Genomic DNA, 25,533 nt, shown 5'->3' on the forward strand with positions numbered 1-25,533 from the left:
TTAGTAGGATATGCTTAACTTGATGCCCTGATAGGATTGGTTGACCTGACAGCACCTAGCTAGTTTGAAGCCACCAATGACCAATTCACTGGTGTAAATAACTGCATGTCTATCTCCTGATTCTCCAGGTAATTCTAGATTTGAAAGGCTCTGATTATGGCTGGTCCTATCAGACTCCTCCATCATCTCCCAGTACCACCATGTCAAGAAAATCCAGTGTGTGCAGGTAAGCAGAAAAGGCACATGATCTGTTTCTATGGGAACCCAATGTTTCACTCTAATAAACGCCCTTCTGTAAGCTTTATTTATTTATATGCTTGGATCCTGCTCTTTCCTCTAAGACGTTTGAAGCATCTAAGGAACACTCAGTGTTCATCCAGGCACTGGTGAGGTCCACACATTTTGAGGGCTCAGCCACACGTGCCGTTTATCCCATGATTTCTAAACATGTTTTTCTTTTGTCCTGCCGCTTTCCCCAGGAAAACATGTGGTTTTCTGTTGAATCGGAACAAATGTTAATTAGGTTTTCTGCAGATTGATGCTTGTTCCGATTCGGCGGCAAGCAGTCGAAAGCAGCAGGACGAAAGAAGAACCTCTCAGACCCTTGTCTAGAAATCATAGTCCTATCCATGCTGCGACAAAACGTTCTCCCCAACCCCTTCGTGGGCAGTGAGCTTTTTAGTCTTTGACTCACATCAAAATAATGGTGTTTTGAGATGGTTGAATCTGGAGGTGCATCTGAATTTTGCAAAATAATAACTTGTCTACTGTTTGTGGTCCTCTCCTTCTTGAGATGTTATTGATAGAGTGAAATAGAATCGTTGAGTGTTATTATGACACCCATACAAAGAGGCTCTGGAAAAAACTTTTAAGGAAAACCAGCCACTGAACATCCAATTGTCGATTCGGGGTCTGGTATTCTTTGCCACTGTCTCATGAACCCGCATACGTTGTAAATGTTTATACGATTGTTTAATCTTACAGCAGGTTTAATTTCTCAGTAGCATAAACTGCTTGGATGCCTCCCGTTCCTCTTGCAACTTGTTTGAGTAAAACTCTTTACTGAAAATTATTCGGTAGTACTTTATTGTTCAGTACTGTTGAAATGCAGTTTTTAAAAAAGTTGTTTTTTAATTTTTGCGTCTTTCGAGCATCTAGACCCCCCTTCGACCTCTTCCATGAAAACTGTTTTCTCTCTGCTAAAACAGTTTGGCAGCATGCATCTCCTCCTCCTTCCTCACTCCTTGCCAGGTGTCTTAATTCTCTCCTTTTCTCCACCAAAAGGAAGACATTCTGCTGTATGTTCCTTGCTCCTGCATTTCTTTTTAGCCTTAAATGCTATTATTATTATTATTGTCATTATTTTTAACAAATTTGCCTTGCAAATCACATGAATTTGGAGAGCTGAAGCACCCTACGGCATGGTAGACCAAGATGCCCCTTGCATTTCCCTGCGTAGCTAGCTAGCTGTGCATGCGTACGTATAGTATCTATAGACAGGAGATCTATAGATATTTCTATCAACGGCGGTAAGCACAGGCTTTGCAAAATGCAATATCCTTAACAAGGAAAATGGCTGGCCATACAATCCCAGCAGCGGTCTTCTAGGCAAACTAGGCGAGATGGTGGGGGATTCACGTGACCATCATCTCCACAGGCAATGGGACCGTACAGCCTCTTGCCTCCCGCAAAGCCAATTGCCAGCTCTATTTACCACTTAAAGGGAATCCTTGGGAGACCCCCATCAAAGATCTCCTGCTGCCTTCATCTGGTTGAGCCCAACAGTTGATAGTATTATGTAAACAGCAGAAGCTTAAAGAAGAAAGTAGCCAGCCCTCTTGGATTAGCAGCGAAGCCCCTCCTCTGCCTTAAAATTTTAAAATTCTGCTGCAGACTTTTAACCCCAAGCGAGGGTGCCTTTTCTGGCGATAGGGCGTGCTATGAGAGGAAGCGACATGGCAACCTCAGGAGCAGAGTGAGGCCACTGTTTGCATCAGCAGAGTTGAGAGGCAAGGCAGGCCCAGTCCACGGTGCATAGTCTGCCAGAAGTCTCTCCTGTTCCAGCCCCATTGAGTACCGGGATTCTGTACCCGAGTGCAGTAGTGGTTTTGCTATCACTCCCATTCACATCAGTGGAACATGCACAGGGAATCTCTCAGTAGAACGTTCCATGTGCTGGTTAGCTTTTTTTCCTGGTGCTGATGGGATTCATCACCTCAGGCACCTTGAGCCAGCCCTAATCGGTATCCAATGCAGCAGATATATCCATAAAAGTCCCCTAGCCTACAAATGAATAAAGGCTTGTGTCCGGCAGTCTCCATACTTTTGCATACCTTCCATTCACACAGTAGAACTTCCCCTTCCTCCTCCTCTGCCCCCACCCCTTCAGAAGAGCTCCGAGGTTGCCCCTAGCCCTCTGCAGCAGATTGGGGTGGCGCAAGAAAAGGGAAGTTCTGTTGCACAAGCAGAAGTTGTTCCACTCGTGCAACAAACTTTGTTCGATTTGACCCAGGCTATCCCAGCTTCATCCCCAGTTGTCAGCCGTTTTGTTCCATGCTGGTAGCCTGGGTGGGGTGGGGTGGGGAACCAGCTCCCCCCCCCCTGCTTTCCTGCCTGGTCTCCTGGAGGAACTTCTTCCTTTGCAGAAACAGCCCCTGACTCGTTCATTGCAGCATTCTAGTGCCACGCGATGCTGTCGATTTGCCATTTTCCATCCGATTCCTAAGGATACTGCAATTCCTTACAATTCTTACCAGTTTCCTTCCGCTAGTTGTGCCATTTTTTGTTTTATTTTTATTCTTTGTGCTGCATGCCCTGCTGGAGAACCATGGAATGTTAATTGTCCTGTGCCGGTCTCTTCCCCCTCCCCCCTTTTTGTTTCTCTTCCCCCCTCCCCCTTTGCCCTCGTCTCTCTCTTCCTTTTGTATCTCACAGCAGTCTGAACAGTGTAAACAGTAGTGACTCACGGTCAAGCGGCTCACACTCTCACTCACCCAGTTCACACTATCGCTACCGCAGCTCCAACCTGCCCCAGCAAGCGCCAATGAGGCTGTCCAGCGTGTCCTCACACGACTCCGGGTTCATGTCCCAGGACGCTTTCCAGTCCAAGTCGCCATCCCCGATGCCGCCAGAGGCCCTCAACCAGGTATGCCTAGGGAGCAGCGGCTGCCCCCGCATGTAGCACCTTCCGTTTCTCACCAAAGTTCAAGATCTCCAAGGGCTTCTGTGCTCCTTGTGCTTTTAGTGGCTTCTGCTTCGGGTTATTTGGTTGTCTGCATTACTCTACTGCAGGAGTGGGGAATATTTTTCCAGCCCAAGAGCCGCATTGCCTTCCAAGGGACTTAATGGGAGCCACGTGTCTGTGGTCAGAGTTGAGTATTGGATGCTATTTTTTCCATCATATGATAGTTGGACATGACTAAACGACTAAACAACAACAAATGATAGGCTACACGATTACAGACCCCTTCTCTTTCATCCATGCAGGAAAAGCAAGAGGTCAAGGATAACTCCTAGCCAGGCACAAAACACACAAGGAGGGTGTGAAATAGGACCAGTGAAGGGGATGGCAATGAGTGTGACCTGGATAGAGTCTAATGTGCTCGATAGAGAGTCCTGGAAGGTCACATTTGGCCCCCAGGCCTGAGATTCCCCACCCCTGCTTTTTGGGGCAGACAACTGGTACTTTCCGATTGTGTCTTAAGCCTGGCTTGCAGTTGCCAAGAGGTAAACCTAGCAATTGCCTCCTGCCGCTGCAGCCAAAGGCTAAAATGGTGGGGCCCTTTCACATATTACAGGAAAGATGTTTGCATCTTCCCGTCTTGTCTTTCACATTGAGTTGATTACGTATTTTCTATGATGTCTTGCGGAGGAAAGCAAGAGAAATGTACATGCGAGCTGTCAGGGTATGTTCTCCCTAGAGCTCTCTCTTCCCACCCTGATGCTCTCCAGATATTTTGGGGCCTCAAACAGGGTGGTGGTGCAGTGTTAATTTTACCTGTGGTTGACGATAACAAGAGAAGCTATAAACAACTGCTTCCAGTGATGCAAAGCCAAATGCAAATTTTAATCAGTATCCCATAGATTCTGCCATTCTGCGACGTAAGTTTAGAACCTTCCTCCCATTTGCTATGCGAATTCTTGCAGTCAATGTTCTGGCCAGTAGATGGTCGAGACAGGTGATCTGACAGCTGCCTCCTGGTGGCTCAGTCGTATTATTCCCCTATTTTGTACCACCTCATCCCAAGCTATTTGATGCCCCAAAGCTTACCCCAGAAATGTTTCCCTTCCTTCCGTTAAGTTTCAGGCTTTACAAAAGAGGTGTACAGCAACTTAAGTTGAAGTGAAATTAGTGAAAAACAAAACACACGCACAAAAAAACCCTGGGTAATAATTCCGTATTTACAGGATATGTATTTCCTCACTTCTGAGAGCAGATCTCATATGTTCAGGAAGTAGAATGTGACGTTGCTGTAGATACCTGACAGAAATGGCTTGTTTTGGGACCACGGCCACGCCTAGGGCTTGTCATAAAATCTCTTGCTGCAAAGTTAGCAGGGACAGGAAAAGGCTACGCTGGAAGCCTTCTCCCTGAACAGCTGCCTTTGCGTGTGATGCTGGGATATTTAACAAAAGTGTCGCATTCAGACATGCAATTTTCCCTGCATGCCCAGTGAACCTAAACACTTCAGGGAGCACTATGTCACACACCCCTTGGAAAAGACTTGGAACTACTGTATTCCAACTACTTTAGTTACAGGATTCACAGGTCCACATTTGGCCCACATTAAAGAGCACTTCACATGCTGACGTTTTTAGTGTACACCTTAAGCCAGGATCTAAAATGAATTAATGTGAACGCAAATCAGGTATGTTTGCAACATCTTTATCGCACAGCAACACCTGTATCGCACAGGTACGCTAATCAGGGATTGGCCAAAGCTGAGTCTGTTTCCAGCAGTGTAACTGGCATGGACTTTGCGTAATGTGTGAAATGGCCCAGACCATCAGTTGTCCTACTGTGCAATGCATTGTTTTTTGTTTCTTTTGCAAGGTGGGTTTTGCATGGCATTAGCTTATATGAAAAAGACCCAGGTGGCGCTGTGGTTAAACCACTGAGCCTAGGGCTTGCTGATCAGAAGGTCGGCGGTTCGAATCCCTGTGACGGGGTGAGCTCCCGTTGCTTGGTCCCAGCTCCTGCCAACCTAGCAGTTTGAAAGCACGTCAAAATGCAAGTAGATAAATAGGAACCGCTACAGCTGGAAGGTAAACGGCGTTTCCATGTGCTGCTCTGGTTTGCCAGAAGCGGCTTTGTCATGCTGGCCACATGACCTGGAAGCTGTACGCCGGCTCCCTTGGCCAATAATGCGAGATGAGTGCGCAACCCCAGAATCGGTCACGACTGGACCTAATGGTCAGGGGTCCCTTTACCTTTACCTAGCTTATATGAAGAGAACCAGCACACAACTGGGTTTTGGTCTACCACAGTTGTAAGCTATCTACTAAATTCTTGGAACCATTATGTGTTTTAGAGCTGGTCACAAGTTGGACCTCTCCATGTGACCTTAGCTCCATGTGGATTTCTAAATATAAAGAAACTGTTGCTCAGTGGGGGGAAATTGGCATTCTTAATGTGCTAATGAATAGAGGAACCCCCCCCCCCCACATGCACACTGCTGATCGAGGGGGGGGGCTCCATAGCATCATTTCAGCGTGAGGATAAAAGGGATCATTTTTGTGCCCTGGATATTTGAGACTTGCTTGAATGCCCTGCTACTCACGCAGGCAGAACCCAGAAAACTGTTTAATGTGTTGTGTGTTGTAACCAACTGATGGACTTTCATCTTGGAATTTTTAATTGCAAGAGAGATAAATTACCTTGCGCTGCCGTGTGTCATTGTTTGAAAACAGAATGTTCATTCTTGCTATAAAGCCGTAGATGAAAGCATCATTCTGCTTTCTCTGTTGATGCTTTTTATGTGTTTTTAGCAGCCTGTTTTGTGTGAGTCCCGTTCTCTGTTGCTGAGGGACAAAAGAACGCAATAGGCAGTTGTTGCAACTTCTCGGAGATAGGGTGAAAAGAGGCAATTTGGCCTGGTGCGTATCCAAATTGGTCCTTGGTGTGTAAAAGTTTAGCAGGCAGTGGGTTTAAGCCCTCATGTACAAGCCTGTAGTTTGAATTGCATCCCTTATAATCACCTCCATGAGTAGGGCTTGCTTTTGCAATCCGCCCACCTTTATTTTGTTACATATGGGTTGGAGAAACAGGGCCTGCTTTGTGTAGGCCCTGGTTTATATGAGTTTTTCTTTCAGTCCTGCACCTCTCTGCATGTACAACGTACAAACAAGGGTGACTCTGATCTAGGTCTGTCCATTTAAAAAATCTAGCTTGCATTCCAAAGTACAGTGGTACCTTGGGTTACAAACAAATTGGGTTACAAATTATCTAGGTCTGTCCATTTAAAAAATCTAGCTTGCATTCCAAAGTACAGTGGTACCTTGGGTTACAAACTCTGCTAACCCGGAAGTAGTACCTCGGTTAAGAACTTTGCCCCAGGATGAGAACAGAAATTGCACAGCAGCAGGAGGCCCCATTAGCTAAAGCGGTACCTCAGGTTAAGAACGGACCTCCAGAACGAAGTAAGTTCATAACCCGAGGTACCACCCAGAGCAGGTGTTGAGAACCTACTTCTTACGTAATAGTGAGGCCTTTCAGCACTGTAATGGGAGATAGGGGCGATGTACCCCCGTAGAAGCACAGATACTGTGCACCCGCACAAAGCAAAGAGTCTCCGTTCTGGGTGAAGAAACCTCAATTTCTGTGCTTGGAATAAGTAGAGCAGATTGTTGTATTTGCATATGCTTAATAGATTTGCAACAGTGTTGTCTCGATTCTTTGCTAAAGGATTGCCTCGCATGCCTACACCTTCTATGGGGGTGCATGCCTTTTGTAGCCCGCTGCTATCTCACTGATGTGGGTCACTCTGTAGCAGGGCTGGGGGAGGGGGAACCTGTGGCCCTAGACGTGGAGCCCCACTTCCCATCAGCCAGTGGCCCAGGAATGATGGGAGCTGTAGTCCAGCAACATCTGCTCCTCATAGAATCATAGAATTGTAGAGTTGGAAGGGACCCTGAGAATCATCTAGTTTCAGCCCCCTGCAATGCAGACAAAGGATCGGACCTCGCTTTATCAGCACCACACTATTGCCAACGGAGCTATCCAGGCCGAACTAAAAGCACTGGAATGTGTGGTTTGTAGGTTTGAGCTGAAGAGCAGAGAATCCCAGGAAAAGGTTGGATTTAGGTGATCTGGGGTGCTCCCCGCCACTCTGCGTGGCACTGCAGAAATACCATCAATTTGTTACCATTGCAATGTTGAGATTCTCACAACTCTCCAGGTGCCTCAACATCGATTTGGCGAGACATACGTACAGACACACAAACAGTGCAGTGAGGCTAAGGGCAGGATCCCTGCAGGTAGACTCTCCGAGCACCAGCATCCCTCACTTTAAGTAAGGCCGTATGGAAACATTGGGGGTAGCTTCAAACAACTTCCCATGAAGGAATCCACGTGGAAAGTGTTTATGTCCACCTGGAAAATTCAGGTTTACTTTCTCAAGAAAGATCTGTGCACAGCAGCTAGTCTTTCGCTGCTGGCCCTGTTCTTGACAAATCCCTATGGGGTTTCCAGATTTAGGCTTTTCCATAGGTACCCCTGCCTAGATTTCCCCAGCTACCAGCTTCCAAAGGCAAAGCGCGTCCAGAGGGCCTTTGCGTTGTGGTGCTGCAGCTGTGGCTTCAGTGCTCCGAACTGCTCCGAGGCAGTTCTGAAAGTGCCATTGCGTCAGCGCTTTCAATTGAAACTGAAATCTCAGCAGGGACGTTGGCACGTGGCGTCATAGATGTTTGTGTCCTTTTAGAAGCAGCAACGGCTCTGCCATTTAGGACCCTGTTGCTTTTGTCCCTCTTGCACTTCGAGCGTTGAAGGCTTTCGGCTACGTTCATAACAATCAGATTTTTTGCTCTGATCTCCTAACACTCTGCTTCTCTCCTCCTCCTCCCCCCGTGAATGTATTCGTTCCTCTGTGCTTTGTTGGGGTTTCGTTCTCCTGTTGGCTTGTCTTTCCTCTCCTTTTCTGTTCCTTGCCGTGTCATGGTTGCCGCTATTTTTTTAACCCAGCAGAATTCGTCCAGCTCTGCCTCCTCGGAAGCCTCTGAAACCTGCCAGTCAGTGAGCGAGTGCAGCTCCCCCACGTCAGTCAGCTCAGGCTCTACCATGGGGGCTTGGGCCTCCACGGAGAAGGTGAAAAAGGCTTCGTCTCTAAGACATGTTCTTTGATCCTCCCTGGGCTTTGAGACACACAGGCCCAAAATAGTTCTCACGAGTGCAAATGAGAGGATGAGAATGGAAACCTGTAGCAGGCATGTCCAAAGTCCGTTTCGGGGGCCTAATCTGGCCTGCCGGTCTGTTTAATCCGGCCCCTGCGGTAGTTTATTTCCTGGGGCAAAATCCTAAAAAAAAAACCTCAACAACTTCAATCCTAAAAAAAAGGTCAACAACTTTGGTTGGCCCTCACGGCCCTTCACTTCATCAAATCTGGCCCTCTTTGGAAAAAGTTTGGACACCACCGCGGCGTAAAAGATCAAAACTGGATACGGGGAGCTCTTTGGACCTCCAGCTGTTGCGCTGAACTACATCGTTCATCACCCTTGATGGTCTTTGGCCATGCTTGTGGGTGATGGGGAGTTGTAGCTTAGCAACATCTAGAGGGCTGAAAGTTCCCCGCACATGATCCAAATGAATGAGTTTAATGCATGGAATAAAAGCAGCGGGGAAAACCTACCTCATGCTGCTAGCCGCACAGTTGCTTTTAACGCACAGTTGTCACCTCTTTGGGTGCAGTAACTGGTTTTGTGAATCCCTGCCTCTGCCACGTTCTGGAAGTGGAGATTGTTCAGCAGTGATGGTAACACAAGTTGGAGCATTCACAAAACCATTTGCCAGGCATTTTGCAGTGCAATCTGTGGCATGTCAGGCCTGTGTTTATAACCGTTAGCCCACAACAGAGCCACTTTGGCAAATGCAATGGAATTGGCATTTTCGAATAAAGTGAGTGGCCAAAATCTTCATGTGGTCTACTCATCACCTCCAATCATGCACAATCCCAGATCCTCTTTTAACAATCAGGTGCCCCCTGGCATGCATAAATCTTAGTAGCATTTTCAAGTAAAAAAAATAACAATTTGGAGATAATTTCCGATCTCCACCAGCGCGAGTGATTTTGAATTGGGGTCCATTCTCATCTGGAAATGCCCCCGATTCCTTCCATTCCCTTTCATTATGTTGTTCCTAGAACATGTCATTTTCTGAGGCTGAGCTGCTGCTGCTGCTGCTGCTTCTTCTCACTTGAATGCGCTGTGAAAAGACTAACCCAAGAGGCGTATTAACAGCTTTGGAAAGATCGCACCCCATTGCTTTCAGAATCTGAAGTTTGTCCCTCAAGAAATGAGAGCGTCCAAACTCCGTATTGTGTTTATCCGGCATGCATAACACTGGCCAACGCTGGGAGGTAACCTCCCCCCACCCAAAGGTTGCCTCTCTAGCAGAGCGGCCTAAAGTTGTTCAGCCCCTGAAAATGATGTTTTGGTTTTTGAACGGCGATGCATATTTGAGTAACAAAGCATGAGCAAGCACTGTATGGGGTGTTGAGTTGCAAACAGTTCTCAAATCTCCGGGGGGGGGGGTATTTCCCCCCTCCCTTTCTCTCCCAGCAATGCATGCCTGATTCACCTTGTATCCCACCCGCCATATTTTGTCCTATTTATATTAATTTCTCTCCTCTTTTTCCCCCTTTTTGTTTTGTTTTGTTTCCAGTTGTCTAATGGGTATTATCACTGTAGTTTGTCCAGTGGCCCATCCTTAGCTTCCGTTGGTGCAGGCCCTTCCCCTCATTTCCCGCCTGTCTCCCACGCATGGACCCGGGCTTCCTCTTCCACCACCCTCCTTCCAGACTGCGCTCATTATTACACCATTGGGCCAGGCATGTTACCATCATCTAAGATCCCTAGCTGGAAGGTTTGTGTTTCTTTTTTGTTTCTGTCACCCATTCTCCTTTCCATTTCCCACTCCCCAACTCTACTGCAAGTTGCTGCTTCCGGAATCTCATTTAATTCTCGGTCGATATCTCTTGCCCCCCCCCCCACAAAGCTCGTAATACTATTCCGATTTCTGTGATCCTACGAAGGAGTCTCCCTTAGCTCCTACTCCCATAAATCAAGAACTTCAAAAGAAAGAAATTGGCGTTATCTGAACAAGCATTTCAACAGCTTTCCGAACTCTGCAGCAGCACACTGAAACTTTAGGATGATTCTAGTTTAACCGTTGGTGCTTTCTGGAAGACCTCACAATGATGTTGGGTGTCAGGTGCTTTGAAGGCCCAAAGTTGCGACTTCAAAGCCTCTAATAAAGTACGTCTAAAACAAGAGGGTTTTTCCTCCATTTAACAGGGCTTTCCGTGCAAACCCCTTCCTTAGGAAGCTGACCCTGCAGGCCAGGATTGGCCCACAGACTGGAAGGTCCCTAACCCTATGTTAAAATTAACACTAAAGTTGCTGATGATACCTTTTCCAGGGGAGATCCCTTGAACAGGGCCTTGCATTTCCTGTTGGCTCTCGTTCACAGCTTCACCCCCGGAAAAACTTGCTGGGACAATCACTCCCTAGTATAACTTATGTTATTCTTTTTACCATGTGCACACACTCCATGGGGGTCCCATCCATAAAGTCTTCCTGCTTGAAGACTACATCAGTTACATTTGCCCAATTTACAGTTGGTGTGAAAGGAGTCAATTTACTAGGTTTCTAAATTGCTTTGAAAGGAGCACATTTCTTGGGAAGGAAGAAGGGAAGAAATGCATCTGCAGTGCCCCAGGCAACCCATTATTTGTCTGTCTGGCCTGAGAGTCTGTTGGGAACGAGGGTACAGATATGAGTCCCAGACACTTGCATGCTGTTTTGGTTTTGAAAGGTGCCTACCTGTGTACTTCCCTTTCTGAAATACACACCAGGAGTGACCAAAGCAGGAGTGTTTCTGCTTATTTTAAAGGGGTACGTGGTGAATTAACACCCAGCTGCACCTTTCAGAAACTATGTGCTTTTGGATTTGGGTATCCTTACATGGGTTCAAAATACGGCATGAAAAGCTGTCCTTATCTAAACGACGTAACAAAGCACTGGGCTGAGTTTACTCTACATTTGAACTTAAAAGTACTTTTGCCTTAAATGAATCTTCACTGACAAAGTGATTTTTAAAAGCTTTCATATGAAGCAGCACCCCCACCTACCCGGTAATACTTATTCACACAAAGTAGGAGCTCCATGTTATTTATAGAAGCAGGATATTTACTGGATAGGATCTGAGCAGATCCATTGTGTGTACAGTGGTACCTCGGTTTATGAACACAATTGGTTCCGGAAGTCTGTTCATAAACTGAAGCGTTCATAAACTGAAGCGAACTTTCCCATTGAAAGTAATGGAAAGTGGATTAATCTGTTCCAGGCGGGTCCGCGGAGTACTCAACCTGAAGCGTACTTAACCCGAAGCATGGGTGTAATTGGTTCCGGAAGTCTGTTCATAAACTGAAGCGAACTTTCCCATTGAAAGTAATGGAAAGTGAATTAATCCGTTTCAGATGGGTCCGCGGCGTTCGTAAACCGAAAATCCGTAAACGGGTGTTCATAAACCGAGGTTCCACTGTATTGGAGGAAGGCTGGGGAGGTTCAGCTCTTGCTAATAGATCTCCAGACCTGCATAGAAGTTAAAACTTAAAAGAGAGAGAGAAATAGCCTGCCAGTTTTTTTTCTCTCCCTTGCATCTGCTTAATATATCAATCCTGCTTTGCCTCCAAAAAAGATCTGGTTGCAAGGCTGATACCCATAGCAAGTACTCTTCCCTTTAGTGCAAATCCTTGACACTTTTCAGATGTTTAAAGTTCCTCACATATTTATCTCAGTAATGCTTACAACTGCCTTGCCAGGGACATTTGTATTACAACATCTCCCTTATTACAAATTAGGGGCAAGGAGGTTTGATCTTGCCCATAACAATTAGCCTGAACATTTTTTTCAAGGCCTTTCTGGATTATCTTATTTATGGCAAAATCGTGATGGTTGTTACCTGGGGTAGCTTTTGAAGTTACATATTTGTGGGGAGGGGGACAGGAAGCACAGATGTTTCATTCTTCTAGTTTTCTGCACAGTTTTTAATGTCTGTTGCCTCTCTGTTGAACAGCTGCATTGGTATCCTGTCCCCCAAACCCCTCCCGCCTATTGGCCCAGTTGCAGGAAAATGATGCCATGTTTCTGGCACTGGATTTGTATCAGTGTGGCTGTAAAACAGATTTTTTTAAAAAATATAAACCAGTTGTGTGTTGGCAGCTTATTCCTCAAAATGGAGTTTTCTCCAGCTATATATTAAAATAGGCCTAGGAAAACAGATTTTATGAAACCCTAGCAATGGAGCCAACAAAGTTGACTTCCTTTTACTGCATTTCTTCCCCCATCTGCTCTAGAGGGTTGGGAGAAACCCCAGAACAGATCCAGTTTTATTTGGGCCATCACTTAGGAAGCTGAGAGCATTACACCAGTCACTGACCCACTGCTGTGATGTTGCTCCTGCAATGAATTCAACCTGGCCTGTGCCTTGATTTGAAGGCAAAGCTGTACATGAACTCAGAAAAACAACAGCTTAAGACTGTGACTTTCTTTTAATAAAAAACGGAGAGCCCAGCATATATCTTTGCAGAGACAATGCAATCTGCGTAAACTTTCGACTAACTGATTTTTTTCTCTAGGATTGGGCTAAGCCAGGTCCTTATGACCAGCCCTTGGTAAATACTTTGCAACGCCGGAAGGAAAAACGAGAAGGAGACCCCGCCGGGGGAGCACAGAGTGGACCAGCTCTGGCCACCGAGGAAGCTCAGAGACCTCGGAGCATGACTGTGTCGGCCGCCCCAAGGGTGAGACTCTCTTGGTCTTTGTTGTGTCCCCGGTAGACCTGTTCATCCAATACCAAATGGGCCCAACTGAGCCCCAATGGTCTTCTAAGCTGCACAGACACCTGCTGCTTATCATAGAATCGTAGGGTTGGAAAGGGACCCAAGGGTCATTTACTCCAGCCCCCTGCAATGTTGGAATCTCAGCTAAAGCACCCATGACAGATGATGGCAATCCAACCTCTACTTAAACCAAGGAAGGAAGGAATCAAAGGAAGGAGAGCCCACATCCTCCTGAAAGAGTCACTGTTGCGCTTACTTGCAGAGCTTGAACACTTACTTTTGGTTGGTCTAATCATCTATAACGGGAATAATTTTGTAATAATCTGCTTTGTGTGGAAGGGGTTGCAGAAAGGGTCATATAGCAAGAGGCCTTGGGGGATCATCCGAGCTATCCCTGTTCCGCAATCCTAACAAGGTCTCTCTGTTGAAACAAAATAAAAAAATGCCTTCCAGCAGCACCTTAAAGACTAATAAGTTTTTCATTGGTATGAGCTTTCATGTGCATGCCAGTGTGGTGTAGTGGTTAAGAGCGGTAGACTCGTAATCTGGGGAACCGGGTTCGAGTCTTCGCTCCTCCACACGTCTCTGAACTCTCTGAGCCCCACCTACCTCACAGGGTGTCTGTTGTGGGGGAGAAGGGAAAGGAGATTGTTATCCGCTTTGAGACTCCTTTGAGTAGTGATAAAGCGGGATATCAAATCCAAACTCCTCCTCCTCCTCTTCTTCTTCTTCAGATACTATCTGAAGGAATTTTTTAATTTTGTTTCGACTACGTCAGGCCAATAGCTACCTGTAACTAGAACTATGGAAGGTCTCTGTTGTCTTTTTAGCAAGGAGAGGAGATGGAGGCCTGTGAAGAGCTGGCTCTGGCTCTGACTCGAGGGCTGCAGCTGGACACCCAGAGGAGCAGCCGTGATTCCCTGCAGTGTTCCAGCGGCTACAGCACCCAAACGACCACACCTTGCTGCTCAGAGGACACCATCCCCTCGCAAGGTAAGCAATGTGCGTGTCCATCTTTTGCTTCTTTGGAACTGCCAAGCCAAGAAAGTTGCTGCACCTCTCAAGCCTTCCGCATGCTGCAGACTTTATGCATTTTGCAAAGGCTCATCATGCATTGAAGAGATGGTAGTAAGGGGAGCTGAAAAGAACGTTATTTGACATCTGACAACCAACATGTCCCTTTGGTTTCAGATAGGACATGGGTAGAAGAGTCTAAAAAGCCCAGGACATGAAATTCCATGTGCCTCTAGTGGCTATGGTGGCTCATTTGCCAGGAGTAATGTATTTAGCATTAGCTCTGAAAATGTATACAGTGGTACCTTGGTTCTTGAATGGCTTGGCTCCCGAACGCTGGAAACCTGGAAGTGTTCCGGTTTGCGAACGTTTTTTGGAAGCTGAACTTCCAACGCGGCTTCCACTTGACTGCAAGAAGCTCCTGCAGCCAATTGGAAGCTGCACCTTGGTTTTCAAACGGTTTTGGGAGTTGAACAGACTCCTGGAATGGATTAAGTTTGACAACGAAGGTACCACTGTACTCAATTCTGACCATACTAAGCCTCCTATGTCTCCAATTTTGCTCATCTGCTGCAGTTAGCGGCAGTGAAATAAAAGCTCGCAGCAGGCTGATACGAACAGCAGTGGTTTCCTGACTTGCCTTTTTCCACCCCCAGTTTCAGACTACGATTATTTCTCCGTCAGCGGGGACCAAGAGCCGGAGCAGCAAGAATTCGACAAGTCTTCGACTATTCCAAGAAACAGCGACATCAGTCAGTCGTACCGCCGCATGTTTCACGCCAAGCGCCCTGCGTCCACCGCAGGCCTCCCAACCACGCTTGGGCCTGTGCTAGTTACTCCTGGCGTGGCGACCATCCGACGGACCCCTTCCACCAAACCGACGGTCCGGCGTGGGACCATAGGGGCAGGGCCGATACCCATCAAGACGCCTGTGATTCCGGTCAAGACGCCAACCGTCCCAGACATGCCAGGGGGGCTGCCGAGTGTGCCAAGTGGGGCTGAAGAAAGCCCTGAGCGAAGTCCAGAGGCCGGAGGCGGCAACCCGGTTGGAGTCAGTGCATCCTTGCCGTGGAGCGGTCAGGCATCCGCCAACCCTCCTGCTGTGAGCCAGAAGCCGAGTGCTGGAGAAGAACAGAGACAGGCAGCCGGGGAAAGGGAAGGAGAGCCTGCTGAAAGGGAGAGCCCCAGCATGACTGCTCCCCCATGCCAGCCGGTGCCTCAGTTGGGGGACCAGAATCTCGGGGAGGCCCCGCAAGGCGAAGACATGCTAAATGCGATTCGCCGGGGCGTGAAGCTGAAGAAGACCACCACAAATGACCGTTCGGCGCCCCGCATTTCCTAGACGCTGGACCACTGCCAGTTGACCAGCTTAACAGACTGAACTACCTGATGAAACCGTCTGTCTGTCCATTCCACTGTACAATCAGAATTTGCAGGATGCTCATTAGCAAAACAGCTGGAAACGTTCTTTAAAATGGAGGGCAGCAGGGGGTGGGAGGAGGGAGGGAACCTGCAAACTAAAACGCTTAAGGCACAGCCTCTTTCTGATTATTATTTTTTGTAAATACTGCTGATTATTTTTTCCTGCACATTTTTAACCTGAGTTTCCCTTTTAATTCCCTTTGAAGGTGCCAAATCCTGTGTAACTTTTTTATAAACACTTTGTACAAAACAAAAGGGAAAAAAAGTTTTACATGCATACGAAGAAGATCAAGTAAGCTTAAACTTCGGCAACTGGAGAGTAGTAGTAATGCATTCTCGCTCTCATCAGGAATTATTTTTATTTTTATTTTGCAAAGCACCTTGTCATGAGAAGGATGCGAAAACCAGCTTTTATTTTTTAATGTACGAAGGACGTGGCAAGATACAGGTCCTCGCTGAAGTACAGTGACTTCTTTTTTTTTGAAAGGCAGGAAACAGCAGCTGATTGATTAAAGCAATATATAGTGGAAGAGAGAGAGGGGGGGAGAGCCTGTAATTGGCTAGTCTTTAGGGGATAGGAAAAGGGGAGGGACTTGACTGTTGCACAAAAGTAGCTTAGCGGTAGCTTCAAGATACATGCGTCCGAATAAGCCATATTGGATTGCAGTGTTTGTTTATGTAGGAAGTATATGGGCGCTTTACACTAGGAACACCTCCTTTTAGCCTCTCCCATTAAAATTTGTCAAGGCTCCATAAGATCTCCTGCCTAAGAAGAGCCTCTGTGGACTGTTCCTTTTAATAATAATAATTTGTATTATTCCACCCCACCCCACTCTTGTCTTCAGGACTGCACAAGCAACATCTTTTGTCAAGTCATGCCATCTTAAAGCCAGGTCTGATTTAAGAAATTTTTGTTTTCTCCCTTCACGTCTCATTTTGCCCCCCCCCCTCTTTTGTTAGGGGACAGTAACAAAGAAGTGGAGAGAAAAAGACTTGAAAAGGGTTGTGGTGGGGAGATTTACCAGGGAGTTCTTAGTTAAAAACTTCTCATCAAACTGGCTATGCTCAGCAGGCTGGGCAGCTTAACAAACAAACAGCAAAACACCCCACTAGTTTTGAGGAAACAACTTGATCTGATGGGGAACCAGCTGAGAATTCTGATGAAATGAGAAACGTTTATTGTAAGGGGCCTGTTTTTCCTTCTCTTAAGTGACATTTTGGGTTGGCTTTTTCATAAATGCTAAAAGCTTTGGGGGAATGGGCGGGAGGGAACGGGCACACAGCTTTGCTTTTTTTATTTATTACAGGGGTTATGGGGGGTTGACTTTTTTTAAAATACTTCTTAGCAATGAATTTTAGGAAAGCTGTTGATGAATTTATAGATGGGTTTTTTTTTCCTTCTTTTAACATGAAAATTGCTGTGATTATAATCCATTTCATGGGGTCGGTAGAAAATGTGCATTACTCGTGCACCACGGGTGTGCTGCAGTTTTGTGGGTTGTGTCTTTTTTCTTTTAAAGCATTCTGCAGTCTAAACGAATACCGTCTGCCTTATCTCTATATGGGCAACGCAAGCGGAATTAATGGATCAACAGACCTGTGTGTTGGTGGTTGCGGAGAAGTAGCCCCTACAGCGGGAGGAGCTCATTGGGCGTATGCTCACACATCTACTCCTCCACGGACATTCTTGAGACTCCTATTGGCTGCCATCTTGCCTACATAACCTCTTATGCTTTAAATACATAACTGCATTGGATGTGAGACGTATTGTAAAACTGTTATAGTCACCGTGTTCTATATACATTTACACTGCTGTGGTTGCTTAACACTTTTTTAAGTTATGGCTTCAGAAGCGCAAATAGAGAGAGAGAGGAGACAAAAAAAGCATGATCTTTAACTGATAAAGCTCTCCTCTGATGAAAAACAAGCTCCTTATTACTTCGAAAAATACATTAAAACAAGTAGTGCCTCTGGTATAATAATCCCACCCAATCTTGATGAAATAGCGGATGCGTTCTGCAAATGATGCTTCAAGATCTTTCCCCCTTCACTAAACTAAGGTGGGGCGGGGGAAACAATAATTGGACTAAAATGGATGCAGGGGGTCAAGGTCATCCAAGCTTTGTGTTGAAATCAGCTGGCATTTCACAAGGGCTCAGCAGTGCTCTTGTATAATTCCTGTTAGTTTCTGTGGGGCTTGGGCAGGAGAAATTCCTGATGGATTGGATCCAAAAGGTATGCATACAAAACATTTTCTTTAAAAAATCCAGCTGTACTCAAGAAGTGCAGCTCCTCTTTAGTTCTTTGAACACTAGGATTTACTCTTGGTTTAAAATTTTATTATCAAAACTGTTGCCAAAATTCAATGTTTAGGGTGTAACAAACCACTTTGAATCATTCTGTTGGGTTTAAATTTTTGTTTGTGTGTGTTCCTTGCCTATTGTAAAAGCAGTGTCACCGTTTTTTAAAGAAAAAAGATGTTTCTAATGGTAAGTTATTGTGGTTTAGTTGCTAGTTTGTACTGAGAGTTGACCTCTCCCCTCATGCATTTTGTTCTGAATTGCTATAAATAAAAAATTGCTGTTAACTGTGTTACCCTTCTACATTGTAATGATTGCTTCAGCCTATATTATAAATAAAGACCTGCTAATAAACCTCTTCATATTTTAGTTGCCTAATCTTACTCCATGACCCCATTTCAATAAAAGGCTTTGCCACTATGCCTTTTTAAACACCAGCGTGTTATATAGCAAAGTATGAACTGGGCATTAACCACAGAACTGATACTCAGAAAAAAGGAACATTATACCTTTCAGTGCAATGTATTCACCTGACACTGTGGCCTTACATTTGCAGCCACGAGAATAAAATTATACATCTTTTTCCCCTGCCTTCCCAGTACAAAGTGGATGGTATAACATAGCTGCATTTCACTATACTTGGTTGTAAAGAGGGTCCAATTGCACAGCTTGATGATTGAAGAAAATATGGGCTGTAGCAAATGAAGCCCCCAGTACAAGAACTTAGGCTTCCACATCAAGTCACCCTCTTTCACCCCTTGCCTACCTTCCCCACCTGATTGTAGGAAATCATTGTGCTAATAGGATCACTTTGTTGGATACAACCCTATTACAATAAGCTTACCTTCAACAAGGGCTGCATACATTGAAAGCTTTCTCCTCTTAAGTTTAGCGTGAAATGGCTATTGGATTATGTAAAAACAGAGTGAATTCTGGAGGTGACCGGGGCTTGGTATGTAGAGGCTGTTTGTTCTGGAAACTGCAGATGATGTGGTTCTACAGCTTCCATTATCATTTGCCATAGCAGCTAAGGCTGATGGCTGCCACAACACCCTCTGGAAAGACAAAGGATCACCACCGCTTCTTTAGCGCAATAATAATCTTGAGTGGCAGTCCATGGCCCAGGTCTGTTGCAGTTCATATCCACACAGCTTCTCCCATAAGGCAATTCCCAACCTATACAGAGAACCAGACTGCTGAAGGGCAGAGTGCCAACACGCTTGTCGCTCCCCACCAATATCTGGATAAGGCCTCCCAAGAATACATTGCTGGGCCATGGGGCAGCGGTTTTAAGCAGAGGGTGTCCCTACTTTGGAAGAAACTCTTTGTGCGATGGGTTGTCATGCCAACTATGTGATTCAAACTTGCCCAAGCGTTAATCTGCTCAACTTCTGGAAGCAGCATAAGAGTAACACACTAGAAACAGTTCCTGGTAGGGGGTTCCATAATTAAAGAGCTTCTCTTCTCCCTGCTATACTGACATACTAAAACAACATACTCAGGCAGATGAGGTGCTAGCATAGTCCACACTTGGATGTTTACACAAACGCCACTGATTGACACTGAACTTTATTTTATTGGGTGCATGTACCACAGTAATGCATGCAGACATTCTTTTTACTGGTAGGGCTTAATCTATTGGAGAAGTGTTTTTGCACATGGAAAGGCGATATTTTTAGATTGGATGCGACCGTGGCCTAGTGACATACCCCCACCACAGGGGAGGCAGGTGTCCCTCCTTCCGTGCTGGAGGCAGGGCTTCCGTCTTGGGCCCATCTGCTGGGGTTTCTTCCCGAAGCTGCTGAACCTAGAGAGTGAAACCAAATCAGTAGCCACCAAGAGTGCATCTCCAAGCGTTTCCACTTCAAGCTTTGTGCCCATACATTTCCACAGACTATAGCAATGCATGCTTGTGTCCTGCTTGACTAAACATGTATCAGAAATCATGCCAAGATAAGATGGAAGTACTAACTGATATCCTGACCGGGGAGAGAAGAAGCTATCCAAATTAGCTACTTAGTTCAGGGGAGGCAACATGCCACTGAAATACAGTGCTGTGCATTTGCAAAGTGAGAATGAGCTTTCAAAGATGATGATGATTAGGTATCTAGGCCTCATGGTAATGATGACATTTGAAGACAGGTTGTTAGGAAACAATCAGAATGTCTAAATATATGTGACGGCCATTTCTTTTGTCTTTCAACACACAGAAATCTACACTGCAGTACATGTAGTAGAGAAGAAGCAAGACCAACCTCTTTCTCCCAGCTTTCCAATCTCAGCTTCTTCCACTGTTCTCTCTTGGCAAAGTAGTCAGGATACATGGCCTTCTCTGAAGGGTGCCATAAATCTAGGAACCATTCAGGTGCCTGTCACATTGGAAACGAGACCATAACTTGAAATAATGCAATAACAAAGTAGGCAAAGATTGCTTGTCTCTTTGAAGGCACAATGTTTTTCCTGTAAGGCTTCAATGTGTTCCTTTGTTTAGGAGGCTAGTTTAAGACCCAGTAGGCTAGTTTAATAAAGATCTAGCAATTTTTAGGCTTGAATTGCTGCAATGTGCAGTTTAAACCAAATTGAGAAGAAAGAAAGAGTCAACTTGTGCCATGCAACTACTCTTCAGTCTGAAGATCCTACAATAAAATACTGGACTATAATCAAGAGAGCCAATAGAATAAATATCATCCATCCACCTCCCAAAAGACTCACAATGAGCCTAAACGAAGAGGGAAGAGGCCATAGCTTGCCAGAGCTCAGTGCAAGAGCTTGCTTTGTATGCAAAAGGTCCCTGTTCAATCCCCACCATCTCCATGTTGGAGCGAGCAGCATGGCTGGTAAGACACAGGACAGGTCTACATCTGACTACAAGACATACCCAATGAAAAATATACATTTCCTCATGGGCTCCTATGGCAGCATACTGAGCAGCTACTAGAAAAGAAATTTCGCCATCAAACACATTTGGCAGAGGTATGGGCAGAACTACCTCATTTTCCAAATGAATGGTTGGTTGCTAGGGTCCATTTGGGCATGCACTATCTTCCTGATACGTAGGGTTCCAGTGACCTGCAAATCACTTGCACCCATTAAAAGGATGGAACTTTTGGATAATATAATTCTTCTGCTGCTTCTGAAGCAGATGTGAGCTATTTAAAGGATGCACATCTAATCCCCCAACATCTTCAGCATGGATGAGAGTGACAGCAGGATCAATGCAGCAGGTATTTGTATAATGGCAAAGGCAGCGTTGCTCAGTGCCTCAATCTTCTTGCTTTTAGGAGGCACACAGCTTCCCCCTTTTGCTAATACTTTATTGGAAGAAAACTTATGTTCTAGCAGAAATTTGGTCTCTCTATGAGGGACGCAGGTGGCGCTGTGCTCTAAACCACAGAGCCTAGGGCTTGCCTATCAGAAGGTCGGCGGTTCGAATCCCCGCGACAGGGTGAGCTCCTGTTGCTTGGTCCCTGCTCCTGCCAACCTAGCAGTTCGAAAGCACATCAAAGTGCAAGTAGATACTGGCAGGAAGATAAACGGTGTTTCCGTGTGCTGCTCTGGTTCGCCAGAAGTGGCTTAGTCATGCTGGCCACATGACCTGGAAGCTGTATGCTGGCTCCCTCGGCCAATAAAGCGAGATGAGCGCAGCAACCCCAGAGTCGTTCGCGACTGGACCTAATGGTCAGGGATCCCTTTACCTTTACCTTACCTCTCCATGACTCCTTGTTATGCCCAAGACCTGATACTTTTCTCAAATTTTCCCATGTCTGAAGTATACTCCTTGAACTTAACCATTTCATTTTCTTTGGGAGAAGAAAACACATCAACCCTTTCTTTTTCCCTTCTGACTGCTCAAAAGGTTGCCCCCACCACCACTACCAATTTAGCATACTTCTTGTACTAATCAATGCTCTCTGCTGAAACTATGATAACTATCCCAAGCCTGTGCACAGTGGTGTTTGCAACGCATTATGGTGGTTAGTCACAAGTTGCCTTGTAATGTACTGACCTGGTAGCAGCCGTATCTCTCATAGCATGTGCCTCCTGGAGAATCAGGAAAGAGGTAAGGCTCAGGGTGTTTGTTTTCCCAAAATTCTTCTTCAGCAGCCATCAACAACTTAGTTGCTTTCACCATATCTTTTTCATCCTTATGTTCATCAAACCGTGCTCTCAGCAGGCAAGCGAAGAATCGATACCTGTCCCTGAGAATGCAAGGAAAAAGAAAAAGATAACCATCATGAAATTACAGGTCGCGGATATAGGCCAATGAAGATATCATGCTGCCTGATCTCCCAATCAGAGTTACTAGACAGGGGTCCTCTGCTCCTTTTCCCTTCTCAAACACAAATCCCTTTCCCCTTTTTAGAGCTAACCATGGTTATTATTTTTTATGAACCATTAAAAAAAATCCAGTCTGCATTTCGGTAATTTTATGGCACAGTTTTAACAATAGCTTTCTCTGGTGATGTTGCTATCTTTTAATGTCAGTTTTATTATTTTATCACCATTTTAACAACTGTTATTTCTAATGCATTTTATAATGTAAACTGCAAAGGTATGCAACTGCTGCGGTGACAGAAGTAGCCCTGTTTGTACCATTCTGCAATTGCTTAGAGTTAACACGCTGTCAGATAGCTACACACAGATTACTCCATGGATAAAATATCATGGGGCACCATGTTCATAGGACACCCTGTAAAATCCACAACCGCTTACCCAATTTTCCTAATACAGTACACTAGATAAGAATTCTAATTAAGACTGTTATAATAGAACCATTTCTATGGAATGGCCACTAGAGGGATCTAGTGTGCGGATAATGTTTCACAAAATTAGAATTTTAGGCATAAAGCCCTAAACATTATCTAAGATTCTACCTAGCTGATTAACTATTTGGTTGTTATTTTGGCTCTTAAATATAGCTGTGCATGGCTGTGAGGGGATTTATAGCCGTGGATCACATTTTAAGCACAACTGAGAGTGCTAGACACTCCTGAAGACCTGCAGGTGAAACTCAGAAAATTAGAATATCATCGAAAAGTGCATTCATTTCAATAACGCAACTTAAATGGTGAAACCAAGATATGAGATAGATGCATGACATGCAAAGCAAGATATGTCAAGCCTTTATTTGTTGTAATTGTAATTATTTGTCGATAGGCGGGTCAATTATAAATGGAATGTAATTAATGAAATGTAATAGCGATGTTTATTTTTGTATTATTGTAACTATTTGTTTTATTACTGTGGAATTTCCAAAAGAAAGCATTTGTAAAAAATTAAAAGAAAAATAAAAAATAATAAGTTGCATTACTGAATTAAATGCACTTTATGACAATATTCTAATTTTCCGTGTTTCACCTGTAAATATTCCCTGTATAGAAGGGAATTTAGCCCCATATTATTCTGGTTGTCCCCTTTGACACCTTTTTCAGTACTACAATATCAATTTTGAGTTACAGAGCAGAACTGCATACTGTACAAGTGTGTTCACAGCATAGATTTGAATGACAGCTTTACGATTTTGGCAGTTTTATTTTTAATCCTTCCTAACAATCCTTAGAATAGAACTGGTCCTTTTACAAAGGTGCCGCACAAGCAGCTTGTCATTTTCACTGAGCTACACACACTATCCCAAGATCTAATTTCCTAGTTTGTCTACATGTGAAGATATGATTGATTGATTTATCCCCATATATAGCGCTTGAAACTTACTTTCAACCTCATTTGTCATTTTGTTGCCCATTCGCCCAGTCTGGAGCGATTCATTTGCAGCTCTTTCCAGTCTGCTTTATTTTTCAACTTCTTGAACAATACGGTATCTGCAACCTGGTCACCTCACTGCTCAGCCCTTTATTTTAAAAGCATAGGTACTCCTGAGGAATAGGTGGTCAGGAAGCACAGCAAGGGGTAAACAATAATCAACATGGGAGCAAAGACCATCAGAAGCAGGACAAGAAGACCTGTGAGCTCATCTTAACCCTTGTTAAAATGATTTCAGGGAACTGCTCAAACTTCACCTGATCCCCTCAGCCCACCGACTAGCAAACATCAACAAATAGCAGAAAAATCACAAAATGGGTGAGGAGAAAAGAAAGAGAAGGTGATGGGGGAATATTAGTACCAGAAATATTAAAAGGTAAAATTTTGCCATGTCAGAAAGCTTGACATACAAGGGATGTTGGCAAATGCATCATGTTTCTATGTGAAACACAATAGTAAAAAGTATAATTAGAACGTTGGAGCACTGGACTACAGCTAGTCAGCCTCTGGGTCAAAATTCCTATTAGCTATGAAGCTCACAATGACCTTGGACCAATCACCATCTCTAAGCCTAAAAATAAATTTTATTAAGGTTTATAAGGAAAAAATACAAAACTTGATATTTTTTTCCTTTTTTTACCAAACCAAGACTTTCATATAGATACAATAAAAAACAGAAAGGTTGGACTAGATGAAAAATACAAAAAACGGAGAGTAAAGAACTTCCAATTCTTCATCCGTCCACTATATAAAAACAATATTCAACATTTCCCAAGGCATTTTTCATGAATCAAAAATCTGGTGTGGCGTGGGAAATTTATTATGAAAGAATGGTCCTGAGAAAAAAGTTTGAGGAACACAGTCAGTGGGTCTGCTTAGTTTTAGATTAAGCAGATCAAACTTACAGCACTATGCTCCCCCCCTTTTTTCTCTCTCCCTTTTTTTTTAATTCAACGGGACTCCCTTTTCCCGGTCCTGCCTCGCAGGGTTGTTGTTGTCCTAGTGAAATGGGAGGGCCGTGAGGAAGAGACACAGAAGAGACACAGAAGCAATCACGAGAGAAGCTGCCCGTCTCCGCCCCCCCCCCCCCCATTCCCCCCAGACGAAAGGCAGGAAAGAGGCGGAATAAGCGGAGGAGGTCTGAACGAGGCCCAGTCACGGAGGAGGACCGAGGCCCTCCTTCTCCCTCTGACCCCCGCGGGTAACGGGAGACAGCAGCAAAAGAGAGGGGAGGGTCCCGGGAGCACCCCCCCCCCGTCTCTCACCGGAAGATGCACCAGGACTCGAGGTGCCGCAGCGCCCGCTTGTAGAGACGCAGCACTTTCTGCTGGTGGGTCAGGAACGCCGCCATCTTGGCTGGGTCGCAAGCTTCTTCACCTTGCAAAAGGAGGACTCGCCGCAAGGGATCATGGGAGGGTGACGTCAGAGGAAGCGGCTTATCCGGGCCGCCGTAGAAATGCGGAGGGAGGGGAATATAGAGATAGGTAAGAAGAATATAGAGATAGGAAGAAAGGGTAGAGTAGGGAGAAGAGGCAGAGAGAGATAAGGAATTTAGAGAAACGCACAGGTTAATTGGCAAAAAGCAGATCAGAGGTAATGAAACTGGAGAAACGCACAGGCCAATTGGCCAAAGGCAGATAGAGATAAGGAATCAAGACAAACGCATAGGCCAATAGGCAAAAAGCCGGTGCTGCCCTGGAGGCTTTTGAAGGTGTGAATTAGAAAATGTGGATTAGAAAATGTCACCGTTGTAATTTATATCGCCATGAGCAAGCTGGGTGACCTTGGGGCCAGTCCCCTGCTGTCCACCACCCAGGATAAAACGGGGGCAGCAGGGTGGTGGAGGGAAACTATGTGCACTGGAAGCATCAAATGCGACGAATTATTCAATTACATTAATCAATATTTAAGGTTGTTGATTTTTGCTTTATTACATTTCCATGCCGCTTTTCCGCGCGAATCCCCGAAGTGGCTTACCAACA

At 45.1% G+C, this 25,533-nt stretch overlaps 2 protein-coding genes across 18 annotated transcripts in view; one reads left to right on the forward strand and one right to left on the reverse strand.

The window, feature by feature from the left end:
• The window catches only part of MTSS1 (MTSS I-BAR domain containing 1), a 145,070-nt gene extending 126,769 nt beyond the window's left edge, over positions 1-18,301 (forward strand). The window contains exons 10-16 of one of the 15 annotated variants that reach the window (XM_060277626.1): positions 129-226; positions 2,935-3,145; positions 8,183-8,302; positions 9,875-10,075; positions 12,852-13,016; positions 13,886-14,057; positions 14,726-18,301. In XM_060277626.1, the coding sequence (XP_060133609.1) occupies positions 129-226; positions 2,935-3,145; positions 8,183-8,302; positions 9,875-10,075; positions 12,852-13,016; positions 13,886-14,057; positions 14,726-15,411 (1,653 nt within the window). In that variant the 3' untranslated portion in view covers positions 15,412-18,301. The remainder of the gene's footprint in view (positions 1-128; positions 227-2,934; positions 3,146-8,182; positions 8,303-9,874; positions 10,076-12,851; positions 13,017-13,885; positions 14,058-14,725) is intronic. The other 14 variants (XM_060277627.1, XM_060277628.1, XM_035124950.2 and 11 more) reach the window with 14 other exon arrangements.
• A 1,043-nt stretch (positions 18,302-19,344) lies between these two features.
• Positions 19,345-24,973, reverse strand: NDUFB9 (NADH:ubiquinone oxidoreductase subunit B9). Of its 3 annotated transcripts, none has more exons than XM_035124958.1 (5): positions 24,817-24,944; positions 23,504-23,639; positions 21,798-21,990; positions 20,047-20,160; positions 19,345-19,598 (listed from the first exon to the last, which is right to left on the reverse strand). In XM_035124958.1, exons 3-5 carry the CDS (start codon positions 21,921-21,923, stop codon positions 19,467-19,469), a joined length of 372 nt encoding a protein of 123 aa, XP_034980849.1. In that variant the 5' UTR covers positions 21,924-21,990; positions 23,504-23,639; positions 24,817-24,944; the 3' UTR covers positions 19,345-19,466. The 3 variants fall into 3 exon arrangements, with proteins under 3 accessions (XP_034980849.1, XP_034980850.1, XP_034980847.1); XM_035124959.2 differs by having other exon boundaries at positions 23,504-23,664; positions 24,817-24,926; XM_035124956.2 differs by lacking the exon at positions 23,504-23,639 and having other exon boundaries at positions 24,817-24,973.
• Positions 24,974-25,533: the final 560 nt, after the last annotated feature.

Source organism: Zootoca vivipara, chromosome 8 (assembly GCF_963506605.1).
Source record: "Zootoca vivipara chromosome 8, rZooViv1.1, whole genome shotgun sequence".
NCBI classification, from domain to species: domain Eukaryota; kingdom Metazoa; phylum Chordata; class Lepidosauria; order Squamata; family Lacertidae; genus Zootoca; species Zootoca vivipara.